The 24,422-nt window shown below is 40.1% G+C and overlaps 1 protein-coding gene and 1 pseudogene across 4 annotated transcripts in view; one reads left to right on the top strand and one right to left on the bottom strand.

The window, feature by feature from the left end:
- Positions 1-24,422, top strand: part of NLN (neurolysin) — a 99,461-nt gene that overhangs the window by 53,336 nt on the left and 21,703 nt on the right. For 2 of the 3 annotated variants that reach the window (XM_080681405.1, XM_080681407.1), the window contains 6 exons: positions 1,382-1,489; positions 3,870-3,972; positions 4,731-4,891; positions 12,808-12,943; positions 15,055-15,421; positions 16,913-17,114. In XM_080681405.1, the coding sequence (XP_080537531.1) occupies positions 1,382-1,489; positions 3,870-3,972; positions 4,731-4,891; positions 12,808-12,943; positions 15,055-15,421; positions 16,913-17,114 (1,077 nt within the window). The remainder of the gene's footprint in view (positions 1-1,381; positions 1,490-3,869; positions 3,973-4,730; positions 4,892-12,807; positions 12,944-15,054; positions 15,422-16,912; positions 17,115-24,422) is intronic. The other variant, XM_080681406.1, reaches the window with a different exon arrangement.
- LOC308254874 (succinate--CoA ligase [ADP-forming] subunit beta, mitochondrial-like) lies at positions 6,757-8,364 on the bottom strand (annotated as a pseudogene). Its single transcript has 2 exons — positions 8,067-8,364; positions 6,757-7,831 (listed from the first exon to the last, which is right to left on the bottom strand). The product of its transcript is annotated as a succinate--CoA ligase [ADP-forming] subunit beta, mitochondrial-like (transcript).

The following is a 24,422-nucleotide window of genomic DNA, read 5'->3' as shown; positions in this document are numbered from 1 at the left end:
ACATTAATTAAAAGAACTTTATGATTATTCTTTATTAAGTTGTTTTCTTTTTTCTTTTTGACTCTAGTTATTATTTCGTATGATCAAATCATGATCTTTATAGTCTATTTTTATTTCATTCCCAATAATCAAATTTCCATTCTACCTATGTATTATATATGTATTTTTTTAAACTTTCCTCAGAATTTCTAATTTTCCTTAACTCTGTTTTCATCTGACTTCTAAGTTCTCATTAGGGATTTTCAAAATCTCATTTCCCAGTCAGGCAAGGTGAGATACAGATTGTTTTATTAAGTAGCACTCTCAGAGTACAACTCTACCTGCTACAACAAAATGTAAAAAATTACAGAATTATTGCAGCAAAAGCCTTGCACCAATGATAAAAATGCAGGCTCTAAAGCTAAGATCTAATTTGGCCTTTTAAAGATCTAATTAGTTGGGGAAATACAAAGCTCAGGGATGGATAGCCCAGGTCTTTCATGCAGAGAGAGTGCAGCCAATGACAGGGTCCTAATGCTGACTGGTCTCTAAGGCTCTAGAGACAAAATCCCTCATAGATTCTCAACCAAACTGAATCTGTTATCCTCTATCTGGAGTCCATTTCCTCCCAGGGACCACAAACTGACCAGCCTTCCATATGTGCCATGTATATTTTGCCACCTGTTTTGAATAAATAGCAGTGTTTTTATACCTTGCTGTGGCTCATCCTTCAGGGCCCTTCACTCCTTTGAGTGAGTGCTGTTCGTGTTGCTGCTGGCAGGTTGAAATGCACTGTCCAGTGTTCCTCCTGTGTGCTGTGCAGACTCATTTCCCCCACATATTTGTTCATGTGCAGCTTGCTGTAGCCCCCTGATCTCTCTTTCTAAATGGCAGTAAGGCATTTTAAAAATGCTAGAAGCCTTTATCCAGCTGTACTTTTTTGGTATGTTGGCCAAAGAGTCCCACTCTCCACTGTGTATTATTTGCCCTTTATTTTTATGCCTGCCTCTCAAGTGGAACCAGGTTAGCAAATGATAGAAAATTAAATCCAGATGATTTGTGATAAGGAATGTGTTTTGTGAGAAAGACCACTGGGTCATAGAGAATACTGAGAATGCGATTATGCAAATGCTGCTATGATCACACTCTCAAATGGTACAGGCACGCTTGATTCTGATGCAAGGCAGGGCAATTCTGGTTAGCTTTTTGTTTAATTTTTCTGTTTTAGGTAAGCAGAGGCTCATGAAAGCATAAAAGAAATTAGGTCTTCAAAAGGACCTGCCTCATAATCACCTTTGTGCTACATAGCTCAACAGAGGTGATGAATAAATTTGCTCTGGCCTCTAGTTTATAATTTACTGACACTGCTGTAACAGAATGTTTTCACAATCTTTAATTTTAGGAAACCTGTGATCTGGGGAAGATAAAGCCTGAAGCCAGGCGATACTTGGAAAAGTCAGTTAAAATGGGAAAAAGAAATGGGCTCCATCTTCCAGAACAAGTCCAAAATGTGAGATTATGTTTCCTTTTCTTTGTGGGGAAAAAAGAGAGTAAATAAAACAGAATATAACAACAACAACAACAAACAGGAAATAAGGAAACACATGTTTTTAATGTGGGGAAATAATGCATAATAGAAATCCATTTACAATGCATTGGATAGTCAGTGGTTTTAAATCCCACAACTCCTATCCACCTTATGGTGACTGACAAACAGCTGGCAACTTAATTTTTCTTTAACCCTGTCCAAGTTTTATTTATTTCATGTGTGCTGGACCTGTTTTCTCTGCTCTATCTTACATTCTTTAATGACTAGTTCCAGGCCTTAATAGTTGACTTGTGTTTTTATTCCTTTGGTCTTACAGAGATAGGGCACTGGTAATAAAATCCTTATGGTGGGGCATTTTAAAACCAGCACTTCGAAATGGAATACCTGCGATTACTATATGCCCCTTAAAGGCGGACAGATCAGCTGCTGAAAAATGCTTCTCAAACGTTTTCTTTTGTCTACTGCCTATCAAATCTTCCAGTTTCAGAAATAATCTCGGCTGTAGAACTAATTCATACTTTGGAAAAGAAAAAATGATTTATTTCCAGGTGATTCTTCTAGGCAGTAGAACTAGAAACTAGTTTGAAAGGAATGTAGACCATGTGATGTCAGCATGGTAGATAGACCTGAGATACAGGCACCTTTCTCGCACCTGAATGCCCTTTGAACACCTTGAATCCTCTTCATCCTAGATACAGGAAAAATGGGACTGATCTCACTTATCTGAATTGCCCTGGTCCATCATCAGTTCTGTTTGGGGCATGAACACTGTGTTAGTTAAAATGTGTTTGGTTGCAGCTAACAAAACCCCGTTGGAACAGTTTAAATAATAGAAGATATTTCCTTGCTTGTATAGCTGGAAGGTCCAGAGGTAGTTGGGCTTCATGGGTCGGCGCAGTTTGCCGACCACTAGGTTAGTCTGATCCAGATGCTCAGTGGTGTCAGTGGCCACCTGATTTTTCTATTCCTCTACTCTGTCTTCACAGTTAGTGCTATCCAAAGGTAGCTCCTTTTACTTCTAAAACTAGAGGCTCGGTGCATGAAAATTCATGCACGGGGGGTGGGGGGTGTCCCTCAGCCCGGCCTGCACCCTCTCGCAGTCCGGGAGCCCACAGGGGATGTCCAACTGAAGATGCAGTCTGGCCTCCCTCTGCGGAAGGTGACTAGGTGGGCCAATCAGGGGACAGGCGCAGGTGGCGAGCAGCTGGCCCCGCCCCCCATTGCACCACTGCCACCTGTGGCCTCCCTCTGTGGGAGGCCACCAGGCAGGCAATTAGGGGATGGCGTTGCCCCATCACCCTGCTGCTGGTCGCTGCCGGCCCCCTCACCCTGCACCCCTTACGTCTCCTCCTTCTGTTCACTGGCACATGCCTTGGCTGGCCTGGCACCACCTGTTCGCTGGCCCTGCCCCCCACCAACCCGTCGTTCCACCGTTTGGTTGATTTGCATATTATGCTTTTATTATGTAGGATTATATAGAATGACTACAAATCTAAAGACCCCACTATTCTAGAAGGACACAGAGACGCCTCCATCAAACCTCCCCTCATGTCTTAATGGCCCAGACTGGATCATCTGCCTGATCCTGAATCCACCATTAATTGAGCAAATGCCAGGCCTGGGTTACCTGAACCAGTCACTAGTGCAGTGCAGACAGGATTACATAACCAGTGCAGAGATTACACCCCTGGAACTTCAGATGAAATCAGATCCCACTCAAACTCCATGACTGCTGTGGCATATGGAGGAAGTGGAAGGAACCAGGGAGACAGCGAGGATGTCCAAAAATGACTGCATGTGTCAAATATAGTGTTCATCAGAATTACCTGGAGGGCTTGTTAAAACTCTGAATCCAGGAACCCACCTCTGAGAGTTTGTGTTTCAATAGATTTGGTGTGGGTCTTAAAAATTTGCATTTCTAACAAATTCCCAGGTGATGTTGACGCTTTTGGTCAGGGCCACGCGTGGAGAACCAGTGTGGTTTACATAAACTTCATTATCTAGCATTTTCAGAAAAGTGGGACAGATTAATAAAATTATTTCACATTTTTTCTTGTAGTTCCCTTCATATTGCTTCCTTTGATATCCCACCTAATATTTTCTAGACAAATGTTAGGGCTCATAAATTGCATTTGTTTGCAAATGCTCTATAAAACTGGGATGTAGTCATGGACACTTAGAAGAGAGCAGACAACTGTGTAATCAAGTACATCTCCAAGATAGGACTTCCTGAGGGTTGGGTACAGAAGTCAAACTATATTAAAGTAAAATTTACTTGACTGATGGTGATACAAAGAGACAGTTCTATTGTTAATGTCCTGTATTTGTATCTTTGTTTCAGGAAATCAAAGCAATGAAGAAAAGAATGAGTGAGCTGTGCATTGACTTCAACAAAAACCTCAATGAGGATGATACCTTCCTTGTATTTTCCAAGGCTGAACTTGGTAAAATTTTGTTATTTTTCTAGATGAAATCATGTAATTTAGGCAGATAATGTCACCTCACAGTTTGGCAGGTCAAAGTTAAAAGAATTCTTTAAAAAATGATCCACTCTCTTCTATAGAACGCACCATCCCTTCTACAGAAAATACCACCAAGCCATTTTTAGATTATAGACCAGGGGTGGGCAAACTTTTTGACTCGAGGGCCACAATGGGTTCTTAAACTGGACCGGAGGGCCGGAACAAAAGCATGAATGGAGTGTTTGTGTGAACTAATATAAATTCAAAGTAAAGGAGCGGAGGGGAGAGCAAGAGAACCGGATAGAACAGCCGGATCCGGCCCGCAGTCCGTAGTTTGCCCACGGCTGTTATAGACTAATGAGAGTGTATACTGTTTCTGGAGACAGTCCGGAGAAGATTTCATCATCTTTCTTGGTTAATAGCCTTGAAAAATTTTTTGCCCCACAATGTCCCCTATATTGTAACTTAAACTAGTCTATTCTTATTTTGTTTTGGATCTTGCTTGGTTTAATTTTCCTCTTCTCCATCAAACCAGCACTGAAGCCTGTTCATATTTTGGATTTGCATCTCCTGAGACACCTGTTCTCTAACCACCACCCTCATGAAATTTGAGAATTGTCATTATTTTACTTGAATTTTAATTACTCCACAAAATTCCTCGAGTTCTTAATGTCACCATGCCAATGCTAAATTAATCAATAATGAGTGGAAAACTTGATGTATGAGAGAATTTTTTGCAGGTGCTCTTCCTGATGATTTCATTGATAGTTTAGAAAAGACAGATGATGACAAGTACAAAATTACCTTAAAATATCCACACTATTTTCCTGTCATGAAGAAATGTTGTATCCCAGAAACCAGAAGGAAGATGGAAATGGCTTTTAATACAAGGTGCAAAGAGGTACTTATAAATGTTTGTCTTTGTTTGTTTATTCGTTGTTATGGAGGACTTTAAGAAAAGGGTTTGCTTTGTTAACCAATGTTGAAAGTCAGCTCTGAGACTAATATTCCTATTTATGTGAGCATTATGCTTTCTAATTCCTCAGACCTAGAATTTTAGGTTTTTCCTTGCCCATTAACAACCTCCCTTGTCTGGCCACAGGTTAAGCTATTCTAATAAAAATAGAATGGATTAAATAAACTAAAAGTTGTATTCTTCTCCCAAGTCGATAGTCCAGGGCTGGTGGGGCATTTCTCTCTCTCTCTCCTCAACAAATGACTTCCAAGGGCATTTCAGTTGTCATCTTCCCAATCTGTTGGGAAGAAGGAAAATAAAGTAGAGTGAAAGTATCTTTAAGAAAAAGACCTAGAGCTCATCCATTGTGACTCAGTGGTTGAGCGTCAACCTATGAACCAGGAGGGCACGGTTCAATTCCCAGTCAGAGCACCTGCCTGGTTTGCAGGCTTAATCCCCAGTGTGGGGCGTGCAGGAGGCAGCCAATCAATAATTCTCTCTCATCATTGATGTTTTTATCTCTCGCTCACTCTCCCTTCCTCTCTGAAATCAACAAAAATTATTTAAAAAAGAAAAGGACCTAAAGATTACATATATCAGTTACATGTATATTGCATTGATTCAAATTCCATTATATAGCTATATCTAGCTATAAGGGAGGCTGGGAAATATAGTCTTCAATTGGTAGCCATTTGCTCATCTGAGTGGATTCTATTACTAAAAGGAAGAATTAAAATGGATTTTAAGAGTGTGCCAGCCAGTTGCACCACAGTCTACCCAAGTAACATGAGCACATTTCCCCCCATTCACCATGTATCAGATTCCAACCAGTTACTGCCTTGAACTCAAAGACTAGGCTCTCTCAGTGATAGACAGTCCTCCCAATTGTAGCTTCTCATGATGTAGCAGCCAATGAAAAAGGAAGACAACTTGTCTGGCCCACTCACCCAACACACACACCCAGTGGCAGAATAGGAACAGAATAACCACAGTAAAGACTCCCACTTGGAAAAGGAGAGAATGGGATACATAGCAGGCCTTCCAACGTTCAGAAACAGTTTGGCAGGAATTATAAGGATTCTGAGTCTAGGAAGTTCCTGGGATAGCCCATTGGACTTATTTTGGGTCTTCTTTCAGGCAGGGATTCCTTTTTTTTTTTTTTTTTTTGTAGTATATATGCCTTTATTTGGTGAAAACCTACAGGTTCTTCTCAATACCACAGGATCATAAAGACTTGCGGTTATTGGTGTTTTGAAACAATTCAGATAATGTTCAAATAATTAAGTTACTTCACTGAAATATTTAAAAGGATATTCTGAGGAGTGTTTGAAAGCTCTGTTTATAAATAGTGATGGGTATATTTAGTTAGGTATCTGGTGTTGAAGATAAATACTTCTTATATAAAGCATTGTTTTAATACATTGCTCTACTAATAAGGCTAGTTATTAGATATATTTCTAACACTAAAGAATAAAGCTTTATCTTCAGATTTATTTTCCTCAGAGGACTCATATTAATGAAGAATGTTGTATCCAACAAAAATAAACTGGCATATTGCAAATGGCATTCTGTAGAAGTGGAAAGAAGGCCGCAACAAAGGAAACCAGATAACTGCCTTACACATTCTTTATACAAACAGCCTACTCGCAATAGAATTAAATGCAGACCAAATGCTTTACAAGTTTTTATGCCTAGATGGCAATTATAATCTTTGTACATGAATGAGAAAAGGAACAATAATAACACAGAACACAGTATTTTTAATGATTATAGCACGTTTAAAACCTTCCGCCATCCACTGGATTCTGAGATCAGATCGGCAACTGAAATTTCACATCCACCTGGGCTTGTGTGGCTAAGTTCACTATTTCAGAGAGCTTGACAACCATTTTAGCAGCTTCATCCAAGTCTTCACAAGCAAGAATTTTAAGTCCACTGTCAGTTATCAGTGCCTTAGCATCATCCGCTCGTGTGCCTTGTAACCGTACCACAATAGGTATTTTAATTTCCAAATTCTTTACTGCCATGACTGTACCCTGTGCAATAACATCACACCTCATGATTCCTCCAAAAATGTTGACCAGAATAGCCAGTAACTTTTTATCTGAAGTGATAAGCTTAAATGCTTCTGTTACTTGATGGACTGTGGCACCACCACCAACATCAAGAAAGTTGGCTGGAGTCCCTCCATGAAGTTTTATTATATCCATTGTGGCCATAGCCAAACCAGCACCATTTACTAGACAGCCTGTATTCCCATCTAGGCCAATATCTGCCTTAGCTGCATCTTTGTCCCTTTCATCTTCCTGAGTCCAGTTCTGGAGATCAAAGATTTTCTTCTGGCGATAAACTGAATTAGAATCAAAATTGGTCTTCGCATCCATACACAGCACAGCTCCATCTGAATCCTCTACCATAGGATTTATTTCTACCATGGTTGCATCATATTTCAGAAAAAGTTTGTAAAGCTTGACCATGTTTTCTGCTGCAGAATCCACAACATTAGGTGGAAATCCCATCTTCTGTGCAGGCCAGACAGCTTATTCCTTTTTGATGCCTTCTACAATATCAGTAGGTTCTTTATGGCTTCAGGAGTCTCTGCAGCAACATCTTCAATGTTGACACCACCTTGAGAACTTCTATTAATACAGGACCTTGAAATGACCTTTCCATTGTTATTGCAAAGTAGTATCCTCTCCTGGGATATCTTTGCTCACAAACCAACACTTGCTTGCAAATTCTGCCCTTTTCTCCTGTTTGCTTTGTAAACAACTTTTTCCCACTCATTTGTGAGGAAACAGCTTTTGCTCCTTCTGGAGAGAAAACTATCTTCACTCCTTTGAGACCACTTTCAAATGTTCCTTTTCCTCTACCACCAGCTAAAACCTGTGCCTTGCCCTAGCCGGTTTGGCTCAGTGGATAGAGCGTCGGCCTGGGGACTGAAGGCTCCCAGGTTGATTCCGGTCAAGGGCATGTACCTTGGTTGCGGGCACATCCCAGTAGGAAGTGTGCAGGAGGCAGCTGATCGATGTTTCTCTCTCATCGATGTCTCTAACTCTATCCCTCTCCCTTCCTCTCTGTAAAAAATCAATAAAAGATATTTTAAAAAAAAAACAAAAACCTGTGCCTTTATCACAACATCTTTTGAACCTAATTTTTTGGCAGTTGCATAAGCTTCATCTGGTGACTTAGCCACGTGACCTTTGGGAATGGCGACTCCAGCTTCTTGCAACAATTCCACGCTCACATATTCATGTAGTGAGAGATTCCTTTGTTGTTGTTGCTGTCCTTGGAGTCCATGGTTGTTAAACAATCCAGAACTTCCCAGAACCTGGGCAGCGGCCGCAGCGCCCCCGGGGCCGGTGGCTCCTAAGGGTGGCGGCGACCAACAGCCGGCTGGAGAATATGGAGGCCGTCATTTCTGAGTCTGACCCTGACCCTTCCTGCCGGGATTCCTTTAGCAATTATATATGTGACCCCCGGTTTTACCTGCAGGGAATTCTTTCTTGTTCATTACCCTCCACAACCACATTCTGGGCGGCTACTAGCATAGGTTCCTGCCGATACCAGCTCGAAGCCTGAGAAATGCTTTAGGAATCAAATAATCATCAGCGTTTGTAGGCCAGGCTTACATCTTTGGTAATAAAATCCAATAAAAAGCTTAGTAGGTTTTCTGTCTGTTTGCTTCCAATCAGATTTATGTTAAAAATAACTATCGCTGCCCTGGCTGGTTTTCTTGGTGGTTAGAGCATCGGACCGAAGGGTCTCAGATTCAATTCCCAGTCAAAGGCACGGTACCTCGGTTTCAGGTTCAATCCCTGGCCTGGTTGAGCGGGAAGCAACCCATCAATGTGTCTCTCACGTCTATGTTTCTCTCCCTCTCTCTCTCCTCCCTTCTTCTCCCTCCCTTCCACTCCGTCTGAAAATCAATGGAAAAAAATATACTCGGGTGAAGATTTAAAATAATAATAATAATAATAAATAACTATATGACTTTCGGTCATAGTTCTTAAACCTACCAAATCTTTTCTAATATATGGGTTCCTGTATCATGGCCCTCCTGCTCTTCCTCAATTTAATGGTGCCCGCTTCAGGGCTGAAACGGCAGACTTGAGCAGGGAGACAGCCTTCCCAACCAAGGCTCCACAGTTCAGTGACTGAGTGACAGTCTTTGCTCCTGATGTTAGGATGCAGGGGAACGGGCTTTTCCAGCAACCCGAGGCCCTAGATTGTGGGCCACGGGCAGAACCTCTCTCAGCAAATCGCTTTTCCTTCCGTCTTTGCAAACTGGCCAATTCTCATTTAAGCCCATCTTTCTCATGTAATTTCTATAAAAGCAACAAATACCAGCAAACACACAACAACATTATTAGTTTTCCCAAACAATTCCCCTCAGCTAAGACTCAGTAGGTAATTGGCCTACCTTCCAAATTACAGCACGCAACAGTTTTAACAAATGGGACCTCTGGTGTAATGAGGATTACCAGCTTCCCAGCCTGTGGTGTCTGTGTCCTCACCTTCCACTCCTGTACATTTTTTCATTTTTGTTTTAGCAGCACTCTATTCCCAATATCAGTCCTCTGGATATTAGGGAATAGTTTGAGCAACTGTACAAGAGTCAAGCAAAAGCACAGAGACTAAAACAAATAAAAGTTATTTCTCTTCAGAAAGCATTAATGGTTACCAGGGGCTGGGGAGACTGGGGAGTTATTTCTTAATGGTTACCAAATTTCCCTGTGGAGTGTTGGGAAAGTTTTGGAAACAGATAGTGGTAATGGCTTTGAATGGAATTAGCGCCACTGAATTATACACTTAAAAATGGTTAAAATGGCATAATATATGTTATATATTTGACCACATTTTTAAACAAAAGGTTTATTTCTCTTACAACTAACAGCACAGAGGTGAGTGGTCCCGAGCTGGAGGACAGCTCTGCCATCCTCAGTATGTGGCTTTCAGGGTCATTGTTGTTGCCTTCAGTTCACAGCTAGCAAGACAAGCATCTACAAAGAGATGACCCAGAAACTCCAGTCATCACCTCATTCATATTCCACTGTCCCACAACCAGCTCTAAGGAAGTCTGGGAAAGGTAGTCAGGTGACCATGTGTCTGGCAAAAATTCAGAGAATTCTAGTACTAGGAGAAAGAGTGGAGGAATAGATATTGGGAAGAAATTGGCAGTCTTAATTTTAGAACTTGGAGAATTATGTCATGTGTTTCTTTCATTGATGTTTCCATTCTAATTTTAAAATAATGGAAATTTAACACAATTATATAGTACTAGTGGTCCGGTGCATGAAATTCATGCGGGGGGTGGGGGGTGTGGGTGTCCCTCGCCCCGGCCTGCACCCTCTCCAATCTGGGACCCCTCAGGGGATAACTGGCAGTCGGACATACCTCTCACAATCCAGAACTGCTGGCTCCTAACCGCTCGCCTGCCTGCCTGCCTGATTGCCCCTAACTTCTTCTGCCTGCCAGCCTGATTGTCCCTAACTGCTCCCCTGCTGGCTTGATTGCCCCTAACCACCTCTGCCTTGGCTCAGGATTCCCTCCTCCCGCCAACCAGAGGCACCCGGAATCCGGGCTTCCCTCCCTCTGGTCAACCATAGGCGCCCAGGCCGGCTGCAGCCGCAGGGGATGGTGGGCAGGTGGCTTCGCCTGGGCTGCAGCCGTAAGTGCTGGTGCCTGGGACCATGGGGTGGGTGGCTTCTCCGTCTCCCGGGCCACAGCCAGCCGCAGGTGCTAGTGCCGGGGACTGCGGGTGGGCGGCTTCTCCGTCTACCAGGCTGTGGCCAGCCACAGGTGCTAGTGCATGGACCGCAGGCGGGCGGCTTCTCCGTCTCCGGGGCCACAGCCAGCCACAGGTGCTGGTGCCTGGACCACAGGCGGGCAGCTTCTCTGTCTTCCCTGGGATGCAGTGTGGGCGACTTCTCTGGCTGGCTGCAGCCTGGGATCATGGGGCAGGCGGCTTCTTGGTCTCCCTGGCCGCACCCAGCCTCAGGCACTGGGGCCCGGTTTCTCTGTCTCCCCCATGATGTGGGGCAGGTGGACATGAGGCTTCTGCAGCTGTCTGTGGCCTGGGATCAGAGGGCAGGCAGCTTCTTTGTCTCCCGGGCTGCAGCCAGCCTCAGGCGCTGGCATCCGACTTCTCCAAACCCCACAGGCCCGGAGCAGCGGGCGGGGGGGGGGGGGGGGGGGGGGGGGCCTGCCGCCATGGTTTCAGGTTAATTTGCATACTCACTCTGATTGGCTGGTAGCATAGCGAAGTGACAGTAATTTGCATGCTTCTCTTTTATTAGTGTAGATTTGCTCTTGTACCAGGCACTTTTCTATGTACATTATTTTCATTAGACTCTTCATTGCACCCTATGACTTAGCTGCTTTCATTATATGTATTTTAACAGATAAGAAAACTGAGGTTTAGAAAATAACAAGGGACTTGTCAACAGTCAGACAACTAGTAAGTGGTGGAGCAAAATTTGGAACCTAAATAGACTGACTGTGGTGTGTGATCTTCCTTAGAAACATGTCTATTAAAAAATTGCTGATTTAATCATTGGGAGTAGTAGTTCTTTGACTTCAATGTCTATTTACTTTTTCTTTTATTTTTTTAAAAGTGTTATGCTAAGTGAAATAAGCCAGACACAAAAGGACAAATATTGTATGATTCCACTTACATGGGGTTCCTAGAGTAGTCAAATTCATAGAGACAGAAAGTAGAATGATGGATGCCAGGGGCTGGGGGTATGGGGAATGGGGATTAGTATTTAATAGGTACAAAGTTTCAGTTGGGAAGGATGTAAAAGCCTGGAGATAAGACTATTATTATTTGTATTCTTAATACAAATATAATATAGAAAATGTTTGTAATAATTTGAGAAAAATCCCTGAAATATTTTTAAGTGTAGAGTTCTGTGGCATTAAATATATTCACGTTGTTGTGCAACCATCACCACCATACATCCTCAAGTTTTATCCATGTTTTAGCATGTATCAAAAGCTCTTTTTAAGGCTGAATCATATTTTATTATATACCACATTTTCTTTATCCATTTATCCACTGCTGGACATTTGGGTTGCTTCCACCACGTGGCTGTTATTCACATAATGCCGTAGTGAACATGGTGGGACAAATATCTGTTTGAGTCCTTGTTTCCACCTTTTTGGGATCTATACCCGCAAGTGGAATTGCTGGATCATATGGTAATTCTCTGTATTTTTTTTTTTTTTGAGGAATCCCAGTACTGTTTTCCACAGCAGCTGCACCCTTTGACATTCCCATCAGTAATGCACAAAGATTCCAAATTTTCCTCATCCTCGTCAACGCTTACTATTTTCTGTGTGTTTTTTTTTAATAATAGCCAGACTATTGTTTAAAAAATAGGGTATTAGTATGGCTATTATAATGAAGTTAAAGTGGCAAATTTTGTGTTATATATATGCTACCATAATGAAAAAACAATTTAGGTACCAATATGTGGTACAGTCTTGTCAGTGAGACTAAATGTGGCTTCACTCTAGTCCTTAAGAATACATTTTCACTCTAAGTTTACAGTACCTAAAATTTTATTAAGACCTCATAACTAAAAAACAAAAAACAGAAACAAAAAAAACAACCTCATAACTATCTTTTGGGTTGAAAAAGTCAGTTAATTCAGAAATATAGTTGGATCGGGAATTTTAAAAAAAGTCTAACACTGAAATGAAATAATTTATTAGAAGTTGAGATGGTCTAAAAATATTTGACAGTTTTACTAACCTGAAAATAAATGTAATAACTCTTTCAGTGCTTTGGATCCAATTAATTATTTTTATCCAATTAATTATTAATGTTTGTTTTTGTTGTTATTGTTTATTACTAGGAAAACACCAAAATTCTACAGCAACTACTCCCACTGCGGGCCAGAGTGGCCAAGCTACTTGGCTATAGCACACATGCTGACTTTGTCCTTGAAATGAACACTGCGAAGAGCACACGCCGTGTAACAGCCTTCCTGGGTTAGGTCTTCTTAGTTTATTTATGAGTTCTGTGTTTCCGTTTCCGTGACTGTTTTGCTGCATGACACCCACTTGACAGAGGGCCCTTACACTCTAATATGCTTTTGAGGACATCCTATTTTTTATTCATTCAAGAGAAATTTGTTGATCACCTACTATATATTAGATACTGTGCTTGGTCCTAAGGGTCGCTCATGTCTATATTACTATGATAATCCTTGCTTCATTCTGTATTGTGTCTTGATTGGGATTTTTATGTCTAATGTCTAACAAAACATCTAGGGTCCTAACAGCAAGTATTAGCTTATTGGCTTTGTTTGCTGCTATTTGGTGATTGTAGTTATAGTGTAGCTACTTATGAATTCATATGAAATAAGCTGACAAATGTGACATAAATGAAAATAAAACATTACAAACCCAAAAAATAAACATTTTATATTCTAGAAGCCACTTACTATATACAAAAGCAATATAAATATGCATCAAACTATTATCTAATAACTATATTCACATTTATTTAAAACCACTTCCACTAATCTTTTTAAAACCATGGTTCTTATTCCATGATATTGAGTCACTGGTACTCTATCACTCTTCCCATCTCTATCTCAACCAAGGTGCCACTACTCCAAGAGTCACTCTGTTTTTCTCTCTCATCTTAGTGAAAGTGGTTGAATAACAACCAAGTATAAACACCAATTTTTATTGTAATCTTTTCTAACAATAAAAATCGGTGTTTATACCTTTTTAACTTTGCTCATTGACCCCTTTCAGACTTTATTCACCTTTAACAACTAGTCAAAGTATGTAATCTGTTACTTTGGTATTTTTTCATTAGCTTAACTGAGTTAGAGATTACTAATGTCTTAAAAATCAGCCTTTAGCCCAAGATTTACTTCTCTATCTCTTAAATGGCCACACCTGGCATTACTAATGTATATTCTGGCATCAGATATGACATGTAGCAGATGCACCATAAATGGTAGTTATTTGTTATTATATAATTGATTTATTCATTCATGAGACATTTAGGAAATCACTATTCTGCATTAGGCAGTATTCTAAATGGTAAACCATAATAAGGAATAAAATGAGGTTCTTTTCTCAGTGAACTTTCCCTGAGTGGAAATAACAGAGATGTGAACAGGTAATTGCCATATATCCTGATGCATGTTATATAGAAAATGGCTCAAGGAGTTAACAATTTTGATGAAAATGTTTTCTTTAGTTGTAACTGCATATACTGAAAAGTTTCCTTAAGAACTACCTGATTAACTTAATTTCTTTAAAGTCATTTCCCTCTCACTTGGAATTGGCATATGCCCATCTGGGTTGTCCTCTTGCTACCTGTACTTTCATATTCTCTGGCGGTCCCACTCAGAGTTATCTCTTGTATCTTCTAGGAGTTTCCTGCTTTTTCTTCACCTCATTCCTTGGGCTCTTGCCTTCACCTCACAATTTCCATGTCCCTTGCAGAGCCAAACACATGTTTATCTTATATACGTAACAGATTGTGAGGAATTCATACATAATAAGAGCATATTCATTGAGCCAAATACAGTAAAATAGTCCAAAATAGACCACAGTATATAAATTGTGGTATCCATCTAAAAAGTGGAATTACTGTGTCCAAATAGTCCTTCTTCACAGGAAATGGGTAGTGAAATATACTAAACCCATGGCCATCAAAGGCATTGAGCAATTTTTGGTAATACTAGTCACAAGTCACATCTGATTTATTTCCCCTGCCTTTCTGAGGAGCCTAATCTTCTTGAAGAATAATCATGTATATGATTTTAGTTTCACTATTCCTTTTTCCCCTGAATTAGAACATTTTTGAGTCAGAGTTCCCTGAGGCAAAATTCAGTTTTGTTGATGCTGTGAGGAAGTCATGGCCTGGTTTGGGTGGTGCTAAAGGAAAAAGGGGTGAGGAGACATAAAATAAATTACCTTAAAGAGAACAACAGTGCTATCATAATAGAGTCTGCTTTCTTTTCCTTCCCTTCCTACCACTCTCCCTCTATAGAAAGCACATGCTGAAGCACAGGTATGTGTGAACATGCTTGCTCCTAAGAGCAATAGATCATTGACTTTTCCCCCTTCCCTCACAGATGATTTAAGCCAGAAATTAAAACCTTTGGGTGAGGCAGAACGAGAGTTTATTTTGAATTTGAAGAAAAAGGAATGTGAGGAGAGAGGTTTTGAATATGATGGGAAAATCAATGCCTGGGATCTGCATTATTACATGACTCAAACAGAAGAACTCAAGTACTCCATAGACCAAGAGATCCTCAAGGAATACTTCCCAATTGAGGTGGTCACTGAAGGCTTGCTGAACATATACCAGGAGTTGTTGGGACTCTCATTCGAGCAAGTGTCAGGTGCTCATGTGTGGAATAAAAACGTTACACTCTACACTGTGAAGGATAAAGCCACGGGAGAAGTATTGGGACAGTTCTACTTGGACCTCTATCCAAGGTACTGATGACCATATTGTTGGAAGAGACTTAGGGATTCAACTCGTATCCAGATTATCACTATTGTCTTCCATAGATCTCTTGTGCGGTTTTAGTAAAGGGATTAAAGATGTGGGCTCTGAAGCCAGAATGTCTGGCTCCATTCCTTGATAGACAGGTTCTTAATGTTTCTGTGCCTCAGTTTAGTAACCAATATTACAGGTCCTATAACATGGGAATACTAATCCAGGTTGGTTTGTTTTTAGTTGCTTGAAGTTTCCTTTCTTTCTCTCTTTGGGGGCACCTGTCTTAGATTGTATGTTAGTTGATTTCCATTTGACCTCTGCTTTCTGAAGGATTCAAGAAAAGTTGTGATTTGCAGCTTGTCCAGCATGTTATTGTTGTAACTATATGAGCAATAAATGCCCTTTCTAGCAATAAATGCCCTTTATACATTATAACAAGTAGCTGGAAAAAGATAAATGTGTGTTTTTAAAAACTTCAATAGCATCAGCAAGAAAAAGCCCGAGAGGAATGAGTCACCAAGAAAGATAATACAGAAAAATACATACAAATAAAATTAAAAATTTCACCCAAACCTGAAAGTCCTGTTAGCCTCCTAGCAAAAAAAAAAAAAAAAAAAAAAAAAAAAAGGAGGAAACCTGATCCTAGAATAAAGTCTAATGGCCATTAGCTTTTGGAGAGACCCTCACTGATACCTCATTGTCTAAGAATAGTCAACTGTATCGTATAATTCATGCTTTTCCCCAGGCTAACTAAAAGCATTCTATTTTAAAAAGATTTGTGAAGTTTATCAAGGGAGCTCATTTAATTGTGAACACTGATTCTTCCCTCCTTGAATAAAAAGAACAATCTCACTGTATGGAATTTGGTTTTTATCAATTCTATTTTTAAAGGAAAACTACCTCATGAATCAAACTGTACCTTGTATCTCAGATTTCTTCAACACTATTTAGTGTTTAATGACTCCATTTTTTTATTGCATTTATTGGGGTGACATTGGTTAATAAATTGTAACTCCACCTTCGAAGATGAAAAGCAGGAGCTCATAAGTTGGACATGTAATGGGATGGTGAACACACAATACAATATACAGATGATGTGTTATAGAATTGTTCACCTGAAGCCTAATAAATTTTATTAACCAATGTCACCCCAATAAATTCAACAAAATAAGTAAACAAATAAAATAAGTTGGACATGCAGCCATACACTAGGTGTGGTACATATTCTTAGTTCTGATGTTAAGATTTTTCAACAAAAGAAACCTTGGAGTAATAACTCACATGACGTGATAGTGGGTTTTTGTATGTTTAGTTTTAGTCTTTCCATTTTAATACAATGTTGATCTACTTTCTAAGAGGTGAATTGAATGTTTTGAAGCATCTTCTACCAAATATGTATCAAATATGACTTAATGACTGAGAGGGGCCAGGGAAATGTTGTTAGAGAAGGGTGTTCCTATCTCACAGATGGCGCTTCTGGTTCCCAGGGAAGGGAAGTACAACCACGCAGCCTGCTTTGGTCTCCAGCCTGGCTGCCTCCTCCCCGACGGGAGCCGCATGATGTCGGTGGCAGCCCTTGTGGTGAACTTCTCACAGCCCCTCGCAGGTCGTCCCTCTCTCCTGAGGCACGATGAGGTGAGGACGTACTTCCATGAATTCGGTCATGTCATGCATCAGATTTGTGCCCAGGTGAGTGCCAAGTGCTTCTTCAGATGTTTTTTCTCACTGCAGTCGGGTTTCCCCCTTAACATGTTTTTCAGAAGCTGAGCATGTTCAAGAATTTCACAGGCCTCCTGCAAAAACACAAAATTTTTCTGATTGGGTTCTGTTTCACAGCATATTTTTACTTGAAGGTGGATTCACTGATGAAAGCATTCACTGAATACCACCCTCTGGAAAAAGAAAGAAGACTGTCATTAAGGAAGGGTTACAGATACTCTGCTTGTGGTTTTCCACTATCTCAGACTCTTTGCTCCTTTTTAAATAATAAATATTTTGTAATACCTTTCTTTACTAGCCTCAAATTAAAATCATAGATCATGTAGTATAACCATGGGGAGACTTTGCCAGAGAGGGTGTGTGTGTGTGTGTGTGTGTGTGTGTGTGTGTATATAATGGATTGCAACTGACTTTTCTTTGTTTCTACAAATGAAAATTACCCTTATTCTCAACTTGATAATGCAGTCCAATAAACTAGGCCAATATTGTCCTAGAAAAAACCATATGAACTTGCTGATAATTCCACTGTTATTGACATATGAAAACATCTAGTTCAGTTGTTCAATCTAACAGTTTAAAAAGCTGATGTTGGAGCATTTGAGATCTTGCTCCCCAGCATAAGTTTTCAATTTGGCTCAAATAAACTCATAAAATAACATAAAAACCGCATGTTAACAGAGATGGAGGGATAGTTTTCCAATTTGAAATCTCTATATAGCTCTAAAGGAAAACTTAAAATATATATATATATATATATATATATTTGTTTGTTTGTTTGTTTGTTTATTTCAGAAAGGAAGGGAGAGGGGGAGAGATAGAAACATTAATGATGAGAGAGAATCATTGATCGGCTGCCTCCTGCACGACCCCCAGTGGGGATCGAGCCCACAACTCGGGCATATGCCCTGACGGAATGGAACCTGATCTCCCGGTTCACAGGTCAACGCAAAACCACTGAGCACACCAGCCGGGCTCTAAAAGAAAACTTTTTAAAATAATCTCTTTATTAGAATAGTTTTAGATCTATAGAAAAGTTGCAAAGATAGTACAAAAATTGCCCAAGTGCCCTTTACCCTGATTCTCCTACTGTTAACATCTTACTTTACTATATAGCACACGTGTCAGGAAGCCAACATTGATACAGTATGCTTAACTAAACTCCACACTTTATTTGGATTTTATTAGTTTTTCCCTAACAGCCTTTATCCATACAGAGAATTTTTATAATTGATGTAATAGATTTCCTCATTAAAAGAAAGATTTTTTTAAATGGCTTTTAAATGGTAATGCCTTAGGATGGCTATGTACTAAGACATAATAAAGTATTCATGGATTTGCGCTATATGTGAATAACCCTGAATCCAACGGCAAAAACTACAGATTGACATAAGTGGTTTGTCAGCTGGAGTCAAAAAGTGGTATTGCCATTGTCTTAGTTCATGTTGTTGTAACAATACCATAGACCAGGTAGCTTATAAACAACAGAAATTTCTCATACTTCTAGAGGCTGCAAGTCCCAAGATCAAGATGTCTGGTGAGGACCTGCCATCTGGTTTATAGATGGTGCCTTCTCACTGTGTCCTCACATGGTAGAAAGGGTGAGGGATCTCCGTGGGCCTCCTTTATAAAGACACTGGTCCAGTGCATGAGGGTTCCACCTTCATGAGCTACTCACCTCCCCAAAGCCCCACCTACTATCATCGTATTGAGGTTTCAACATATTGATTTGGGGAGGGAACAAACATTCAGTCCGTAGCACCAAAGGTGACATGATTTCCCAAAACGGTGAACACCTCTTAGGAAAATTCCAAATGAAAAAGAAATCTTACTTGGATTTACAGAGTTGATCCCAGTAGTTAGTGCCTTGAAAATTAAAAGTGTATAAAAAGGACTTTGCAAAAATATGTGCAAGGGAGTTAGTTTCTAGGTTCTTCATTCTAGATTTTTCATTTATTTGAATTCCAGCAAGAAATATAAGACGTGCAGAGTAGGGGACAATTTTTGTGGTCCTAACATGTGCAGTAACCCCCAGAGGAGCCCCTAATTATTGCAAGAACCAAAAATGTAGCTACTCATTTCTAAAATACTACGTCCTGGTGCTTCCATGTTTTATTTAAAAACAAACAAACGGGAATAGAGTATGAATCTGTTCAGATAAATAAGTCCTGACATAATATAACCATTTCTATCCTTTGTTTAATCTAAGGAAATTAAATCTTTCAGAATAACCTAAATTTTCTTTCTTAGATACTTTTAGAGTCTATTTTCACAGCAGTCAGATTCCTGAAATACTTATTTTCCATCGATGTCCATTCTATAGCTGATGATTTATTTAATTAGGATATATTTAAATTACTCATAAAAGTACTTTTATGATAGCAAGTACTTTTATGAGTAATTTAGGAAAGTGAAAAACTTTTTTTAATTTCAGACTTATGGGACATTACTTAGGTTCTCTAACTTCTAGTTATGTACTTATACAGTGGCCTGCTTTTAGAACAGTAGATTTTAACTTTGGAGGCTCTCAGGAACCTATAAAAAATCTGATTTAAGCTGTGGATACTCTTCTGGAAAAATACACTTACACTCATACACTCAAATTTTTACGTGGAATTCCAAAGGGCTCACAGAAAACTAGAAGCCCAGAGCATGATGGATTCCAAGTAAAGAACTCCTGAGTTTATAGCAGCTTCCTCCTTATTTGGATGTAATTATCAGCTAATGATCTCACAAGGAAGTAATTTGGTATCCTAATCACATTTATTAAAATAATAGTGATCCTCAAAAAGGATTTTCAACGCTGTTGATGCATGTCCTTGTTTTCAGACACAGAGCTCTTTTAATCTTAATATCATATGCTTACCACATATTCCTAGTACAGTTAGTTCTCCACAACTCTATTTTCATGATCTATATTATTTTTGATCCTTTGAGATGGCCACATTACTACTGAAAATATACCTTTATACTATGTGATCTTAGAGCTGTTTGACTTGTAACTAAAATATTTTGTTTGTTTGTTTATTCCATCAGTGTGGTGTCTTGTGAAATAGTAGATATATTCAAGTCTTAGAGTTTGCCTTACCTCATTCATGAACATAAAATGTGTCAAACAGATGTTAGTACAATCTCTTGCTTGGTCACCTCCTCACGAGACTATCTTTGACAAATCTCTTATTTGTCTATTAATCCTTTCAAATGTCCTATAACATTTTAAGAATTTCTAAGGTAATCATATTTGGAATCAGTGACCACTACTTTTGTCTTAAAAGTATAGGCACAGATCCATGTATTTGCAGCTTTATAAAATTTCAAAACCTTTTGTACTGACCTGACCTGGATATTAGTGAAGGAGTTTAATAGCTTTCATGTTCAGTAAAATACTTCTGGCTTATCTAAGAAACATATTGTGAATTTAAAAATGTGCCATACATACTTAGTAGATTGGATTTGAGCTGTGGCAGCTCATTGTTTGAGTTCTCCCCTGTGGCAGTTTGTAAGTTTGATGACCAGCCGAGCTCACTGGAGCTTGTCACAAGGATATTTAAATATGTCAGCAGGAACATCCAGTTTCAAACATGTAGACGTACTAGTTCCATCTGTCTGCCATGTCATCATTCAGGAGATGAGTTTCACTCCTGTCTTCCTGTGTTTACATGGCCTGGGAGGTAATTTTGAAGATAGCAATCAAGAGGTGGTATCTCTAGTGTCTGTTCCTGTTTCACAGCTTTATTGTGGCCTGGCTCTCAGTAATCAATGGCCTTTTGAACTTACGAAGACAAGAGCAGCCATGCTTCCTACAGCCTCCCTTGCGATGCCCATGAGGGCTCATGAGTTAAAAGCATTAATCATTTTTGGACCAAGAGATATTTTAAAGCAACACCTCAGAATCACAAAGTTTTGTTAATTAAAAATAAAAGGGGTGGAAGGGCAGAAAAACCTCAAATTATGAGATTTTTAAATAAATGGTTAATTTGGTTGAAAGACTAATGGGCATCTTGTCTGCTTTATGTGTATTTAGTTAGACACAGTTGTAAATAGATGAATCCTGTGTGAGTCCGGAAGGTACAGTAGTGTTACAAGATCACTAGATTAAAATCGTCCATGTTAAAAAAAAAATCGTCTAGCCCTAGCCGGTTTGGCTCAGTGGATAGAGCGTCGGCCTGCGGACTGAAGGGTCCCAGGTTTGATTCCAGCCAAGGGCACATGCCTGGGTTGCGGGCTCAATCCCCAGTAAGGGGCATGCAGGAGAAAGCCAAACAATGATTCTCTCTCATCACTGATGTTTCTATCTCTCCCTTCCTAAAATCAATAAAAATATATTTTTTTAAAAAATCGGCTATGTGTTTGCGGATCTGACTCTGTGACTTTGGCAAGTTATTCGACCTCCTTGAGCTGTTTCATTTTTCTTATTTATAAAATGAGGACAACAACAATACTCATACCTACTTCCCTGGGGTGCTGGTGAGAGATTAAATGATGTGTGAAAAGGTACTTGGGAAAGCATAAAGTGCCATACATATTTGAAGTATTCTTGTAACTGTGCTTCTATATAATTCAGAGCTTTTGGGGTCGATAAGTAGCACACAAGTCATCATTTAAGAGGGGAGAAAGGGAGTTGCCATGAAGAAAAGTACAGCCACTTAGGGTTAAAGAGAATTCACAAATGCTCACCCTCAGTAGATTTGGGGTGAGGAACTGTGGAAGGTGATTGGAGACCATTGGGTTTCTGTCTGGTTTTGTTTTGTTTTGTTTTAATGATTATTGCCTACTTAGAAGTTTGATTCCTGAAGCTGGAGTAGAATGGGCAGTTAGAGTATTGGGAGTGGTAGAAGATTCGCTGAAGAGAAATGTGTGTGTGTTATCTTCAGCATTAGCACCAAGGGATAGATACTTGGAAGAAGCCTAGGACAAGCTTGGTCAGACCAGCCAAGACCATCCTGATCAGGCAACCTGGGCAGGCTAAGAAGTATAATAGCAGCCAGGATGTACTTAGCGCTTTCCATGTGCCAAGCACTATGTATACTCAGTGTTTTACACCCATTCGTTAATTTTGTCCTTACAGTATTCTCTGAAGTAGATTTACCAATCTGCTCCTATTATTATGCCATCATACAATTATTTTCCCCATTTCCAAGTGGAAAAAACTGAGACTTGAAGAGTTAAATGATTCACCCGGGATCTGACTGTCCAGGCTCTACATTCTATTGCCTATAACTAACCATTCTCTGTGATCTCAACCCATGTACTAGAGAAGCTATGTTATGTCTGAATTTGGTATCCCAACTATGTATTCTGTTGGAAGAACTTTTTCTTCTACATTTCTTGAATGGCACTTCCTCTAAATCAGTCTCATGTAAGCTTGTGTAGAATAAATGAGTTTATCTAGTTCCACATATTCTTCTGTGCAAGTGGACCTCTTAGGTTTCAATCCTGATAATACAGTGAACATCTATCAACAAACTTGTATTCTTTGCTCCCTACCCCCAACCTATAGTTTCCAACATCAGTGTTAGAAGTGATTTCGTTCAGGATCTCATTTTTGTTATTTTATTTAGTTGTGTGTTCATTTGTTTATATATAATACATATTCACATATATACATAGAATAAATGCTAAAGTCACAAACCAAATGTGATGATCTTTGCATTATTTATTTTGCTTGGAGACAAGCTATTACTTACTGTATTTTTTCTGTGTTTCTTTTTAAATAATTAGAAAATGGTTTAAAAGAGAAATGTTTAGTTACCTTAGAGACAAAGTTATTATCTCTTATGTCTCATATACTAGATATGGCAGGATGATGTTGAAAAGGGGGGGAAAAGTATCTTGAATGTTTAGAGTTTAGTTGGAGGACGTGTGATGCAATTTTTTAAAAATTAACAATATTATTAAATGATGCAAATATTAAGTATTGAAGAAAGACAGATGGGGACATCTGCGGTACTTCCAACAATAAAGATAAATTTTTTTAAAAAGCAAGAAAGAAGACAGAGTAGTGAGATGATGTTAGGTCGGAGGCTAAGAGGTCACATCAAGCATGATAATAAGAGAAAGTCTCTGAGAGCTGTTTAAGTTTGGGTCTTCATACAGAAACATTCCCACAGCTTCATTCATTTCACAAATATTTATTGAGCATCAACAACTTTCTGGGCATGTGCTGGATTCTGGAGGTAGAGTGGTGTATAATGTATGCATGTTCCCCAACCTTCTTAGCATGTGAGTTTGAATAGTACTTATATTTGTTTATATCTTTAAAAAAAGCAGTTTCAATATAAGAATTAGTGGTCAGGAAGTATAGCCAGTTTGGGAGTAAGCCTGTGAATTTAAGATGAAGTTTTCAAGATTCCTGCAGATTATGTGTTGTTTCATATGGCTTTAAAATGATGTGGTAATACTGAGCTGTTGAACTATGGGCTGTTGTGAGGATTAATAAGAAAGTTAACAGCATTGAGAAGAAACCAAGATGGCGGCATAGGTAAACACCTAAACTGCTGCCTCGCACAACAATTTCAAAACTACAACTAAAAGACAGAACGGACACCATCCAGAACCACAGGAAAGCAGGCTGAGTGAAAATTCTACAACTAGAAGGAAGGAGAAAAGCTCACAGAGAATTGGAGGTACGGCAAAGGGGCTTTGTGCGCGCAGAGAGGAAGGGCGGCTGAGAGCTTGGCTGACTTCCTCTGGCGGAAGGGGGAAGGAAGCGTCGGACCGCGAGCTGGGAAAGGCAGAAGTCTGAAGGCGCACACGGGCCAGTGCGCACAAAGGCTGCGGAGGTAGCCATAGGCTTTCCCTAGTGAAAGGGAGTCAGAGGATCCTGACTGAGCCCCAGTTCTGACTGCAGTGAACCCCGGTTCCAGGCGAGCCCCTGGGGACCCACGCTCTTGTAGGGGGAGTCTGGACTCTCGGGCGGAGACTCAGGAGCCGGGGAAGGCGGAGGACTGAAAGTGCGCACACGCGCCGCGCCGGTGCGCACAAAGGCTGCGGGGGTTGCCACAGGCTTTCCCTAGTGGAGGGGAGTCAGAGGATTCTGACTGCACCGAGCCCCAGTTCTGACTGCAGTGAACCCCAGTTCCAGGCGAGCCCCTGGGGACTCACGCTCTTGTGGGGGGAGTCTGGACTCTCAGGCGGAGACTCGAGCTGGGGAAGGCGGAGGACTGAAAGCGCACATGCGCGCAGGGGCGGGGCTGACAGGAAGCCAAGACTGAGACTCCACCCCATCCAAGCTGAGCACAGAGGCTATTGCAATTTGGCAAGTCTAATCCTATAAGGCTG

Source organism: Plecotus auritus (genome assembly GCF_963455305.1).
Source record: "Plecotus auritus genome assembly, chromosome: 7".
In the NCBI taxonomy this organism is placed as follows: domain Eukaryota; kingdom Metazoa; phylum Chordata; class Mammalia; order Chiroptera; family Vespertilionidae; genus Plecotus; species Plecotus auritus.
Note: the sequence above shows the minus strand (reverse complement) of the source record. Positions and strands in the feature narration are given on the sequence as shown.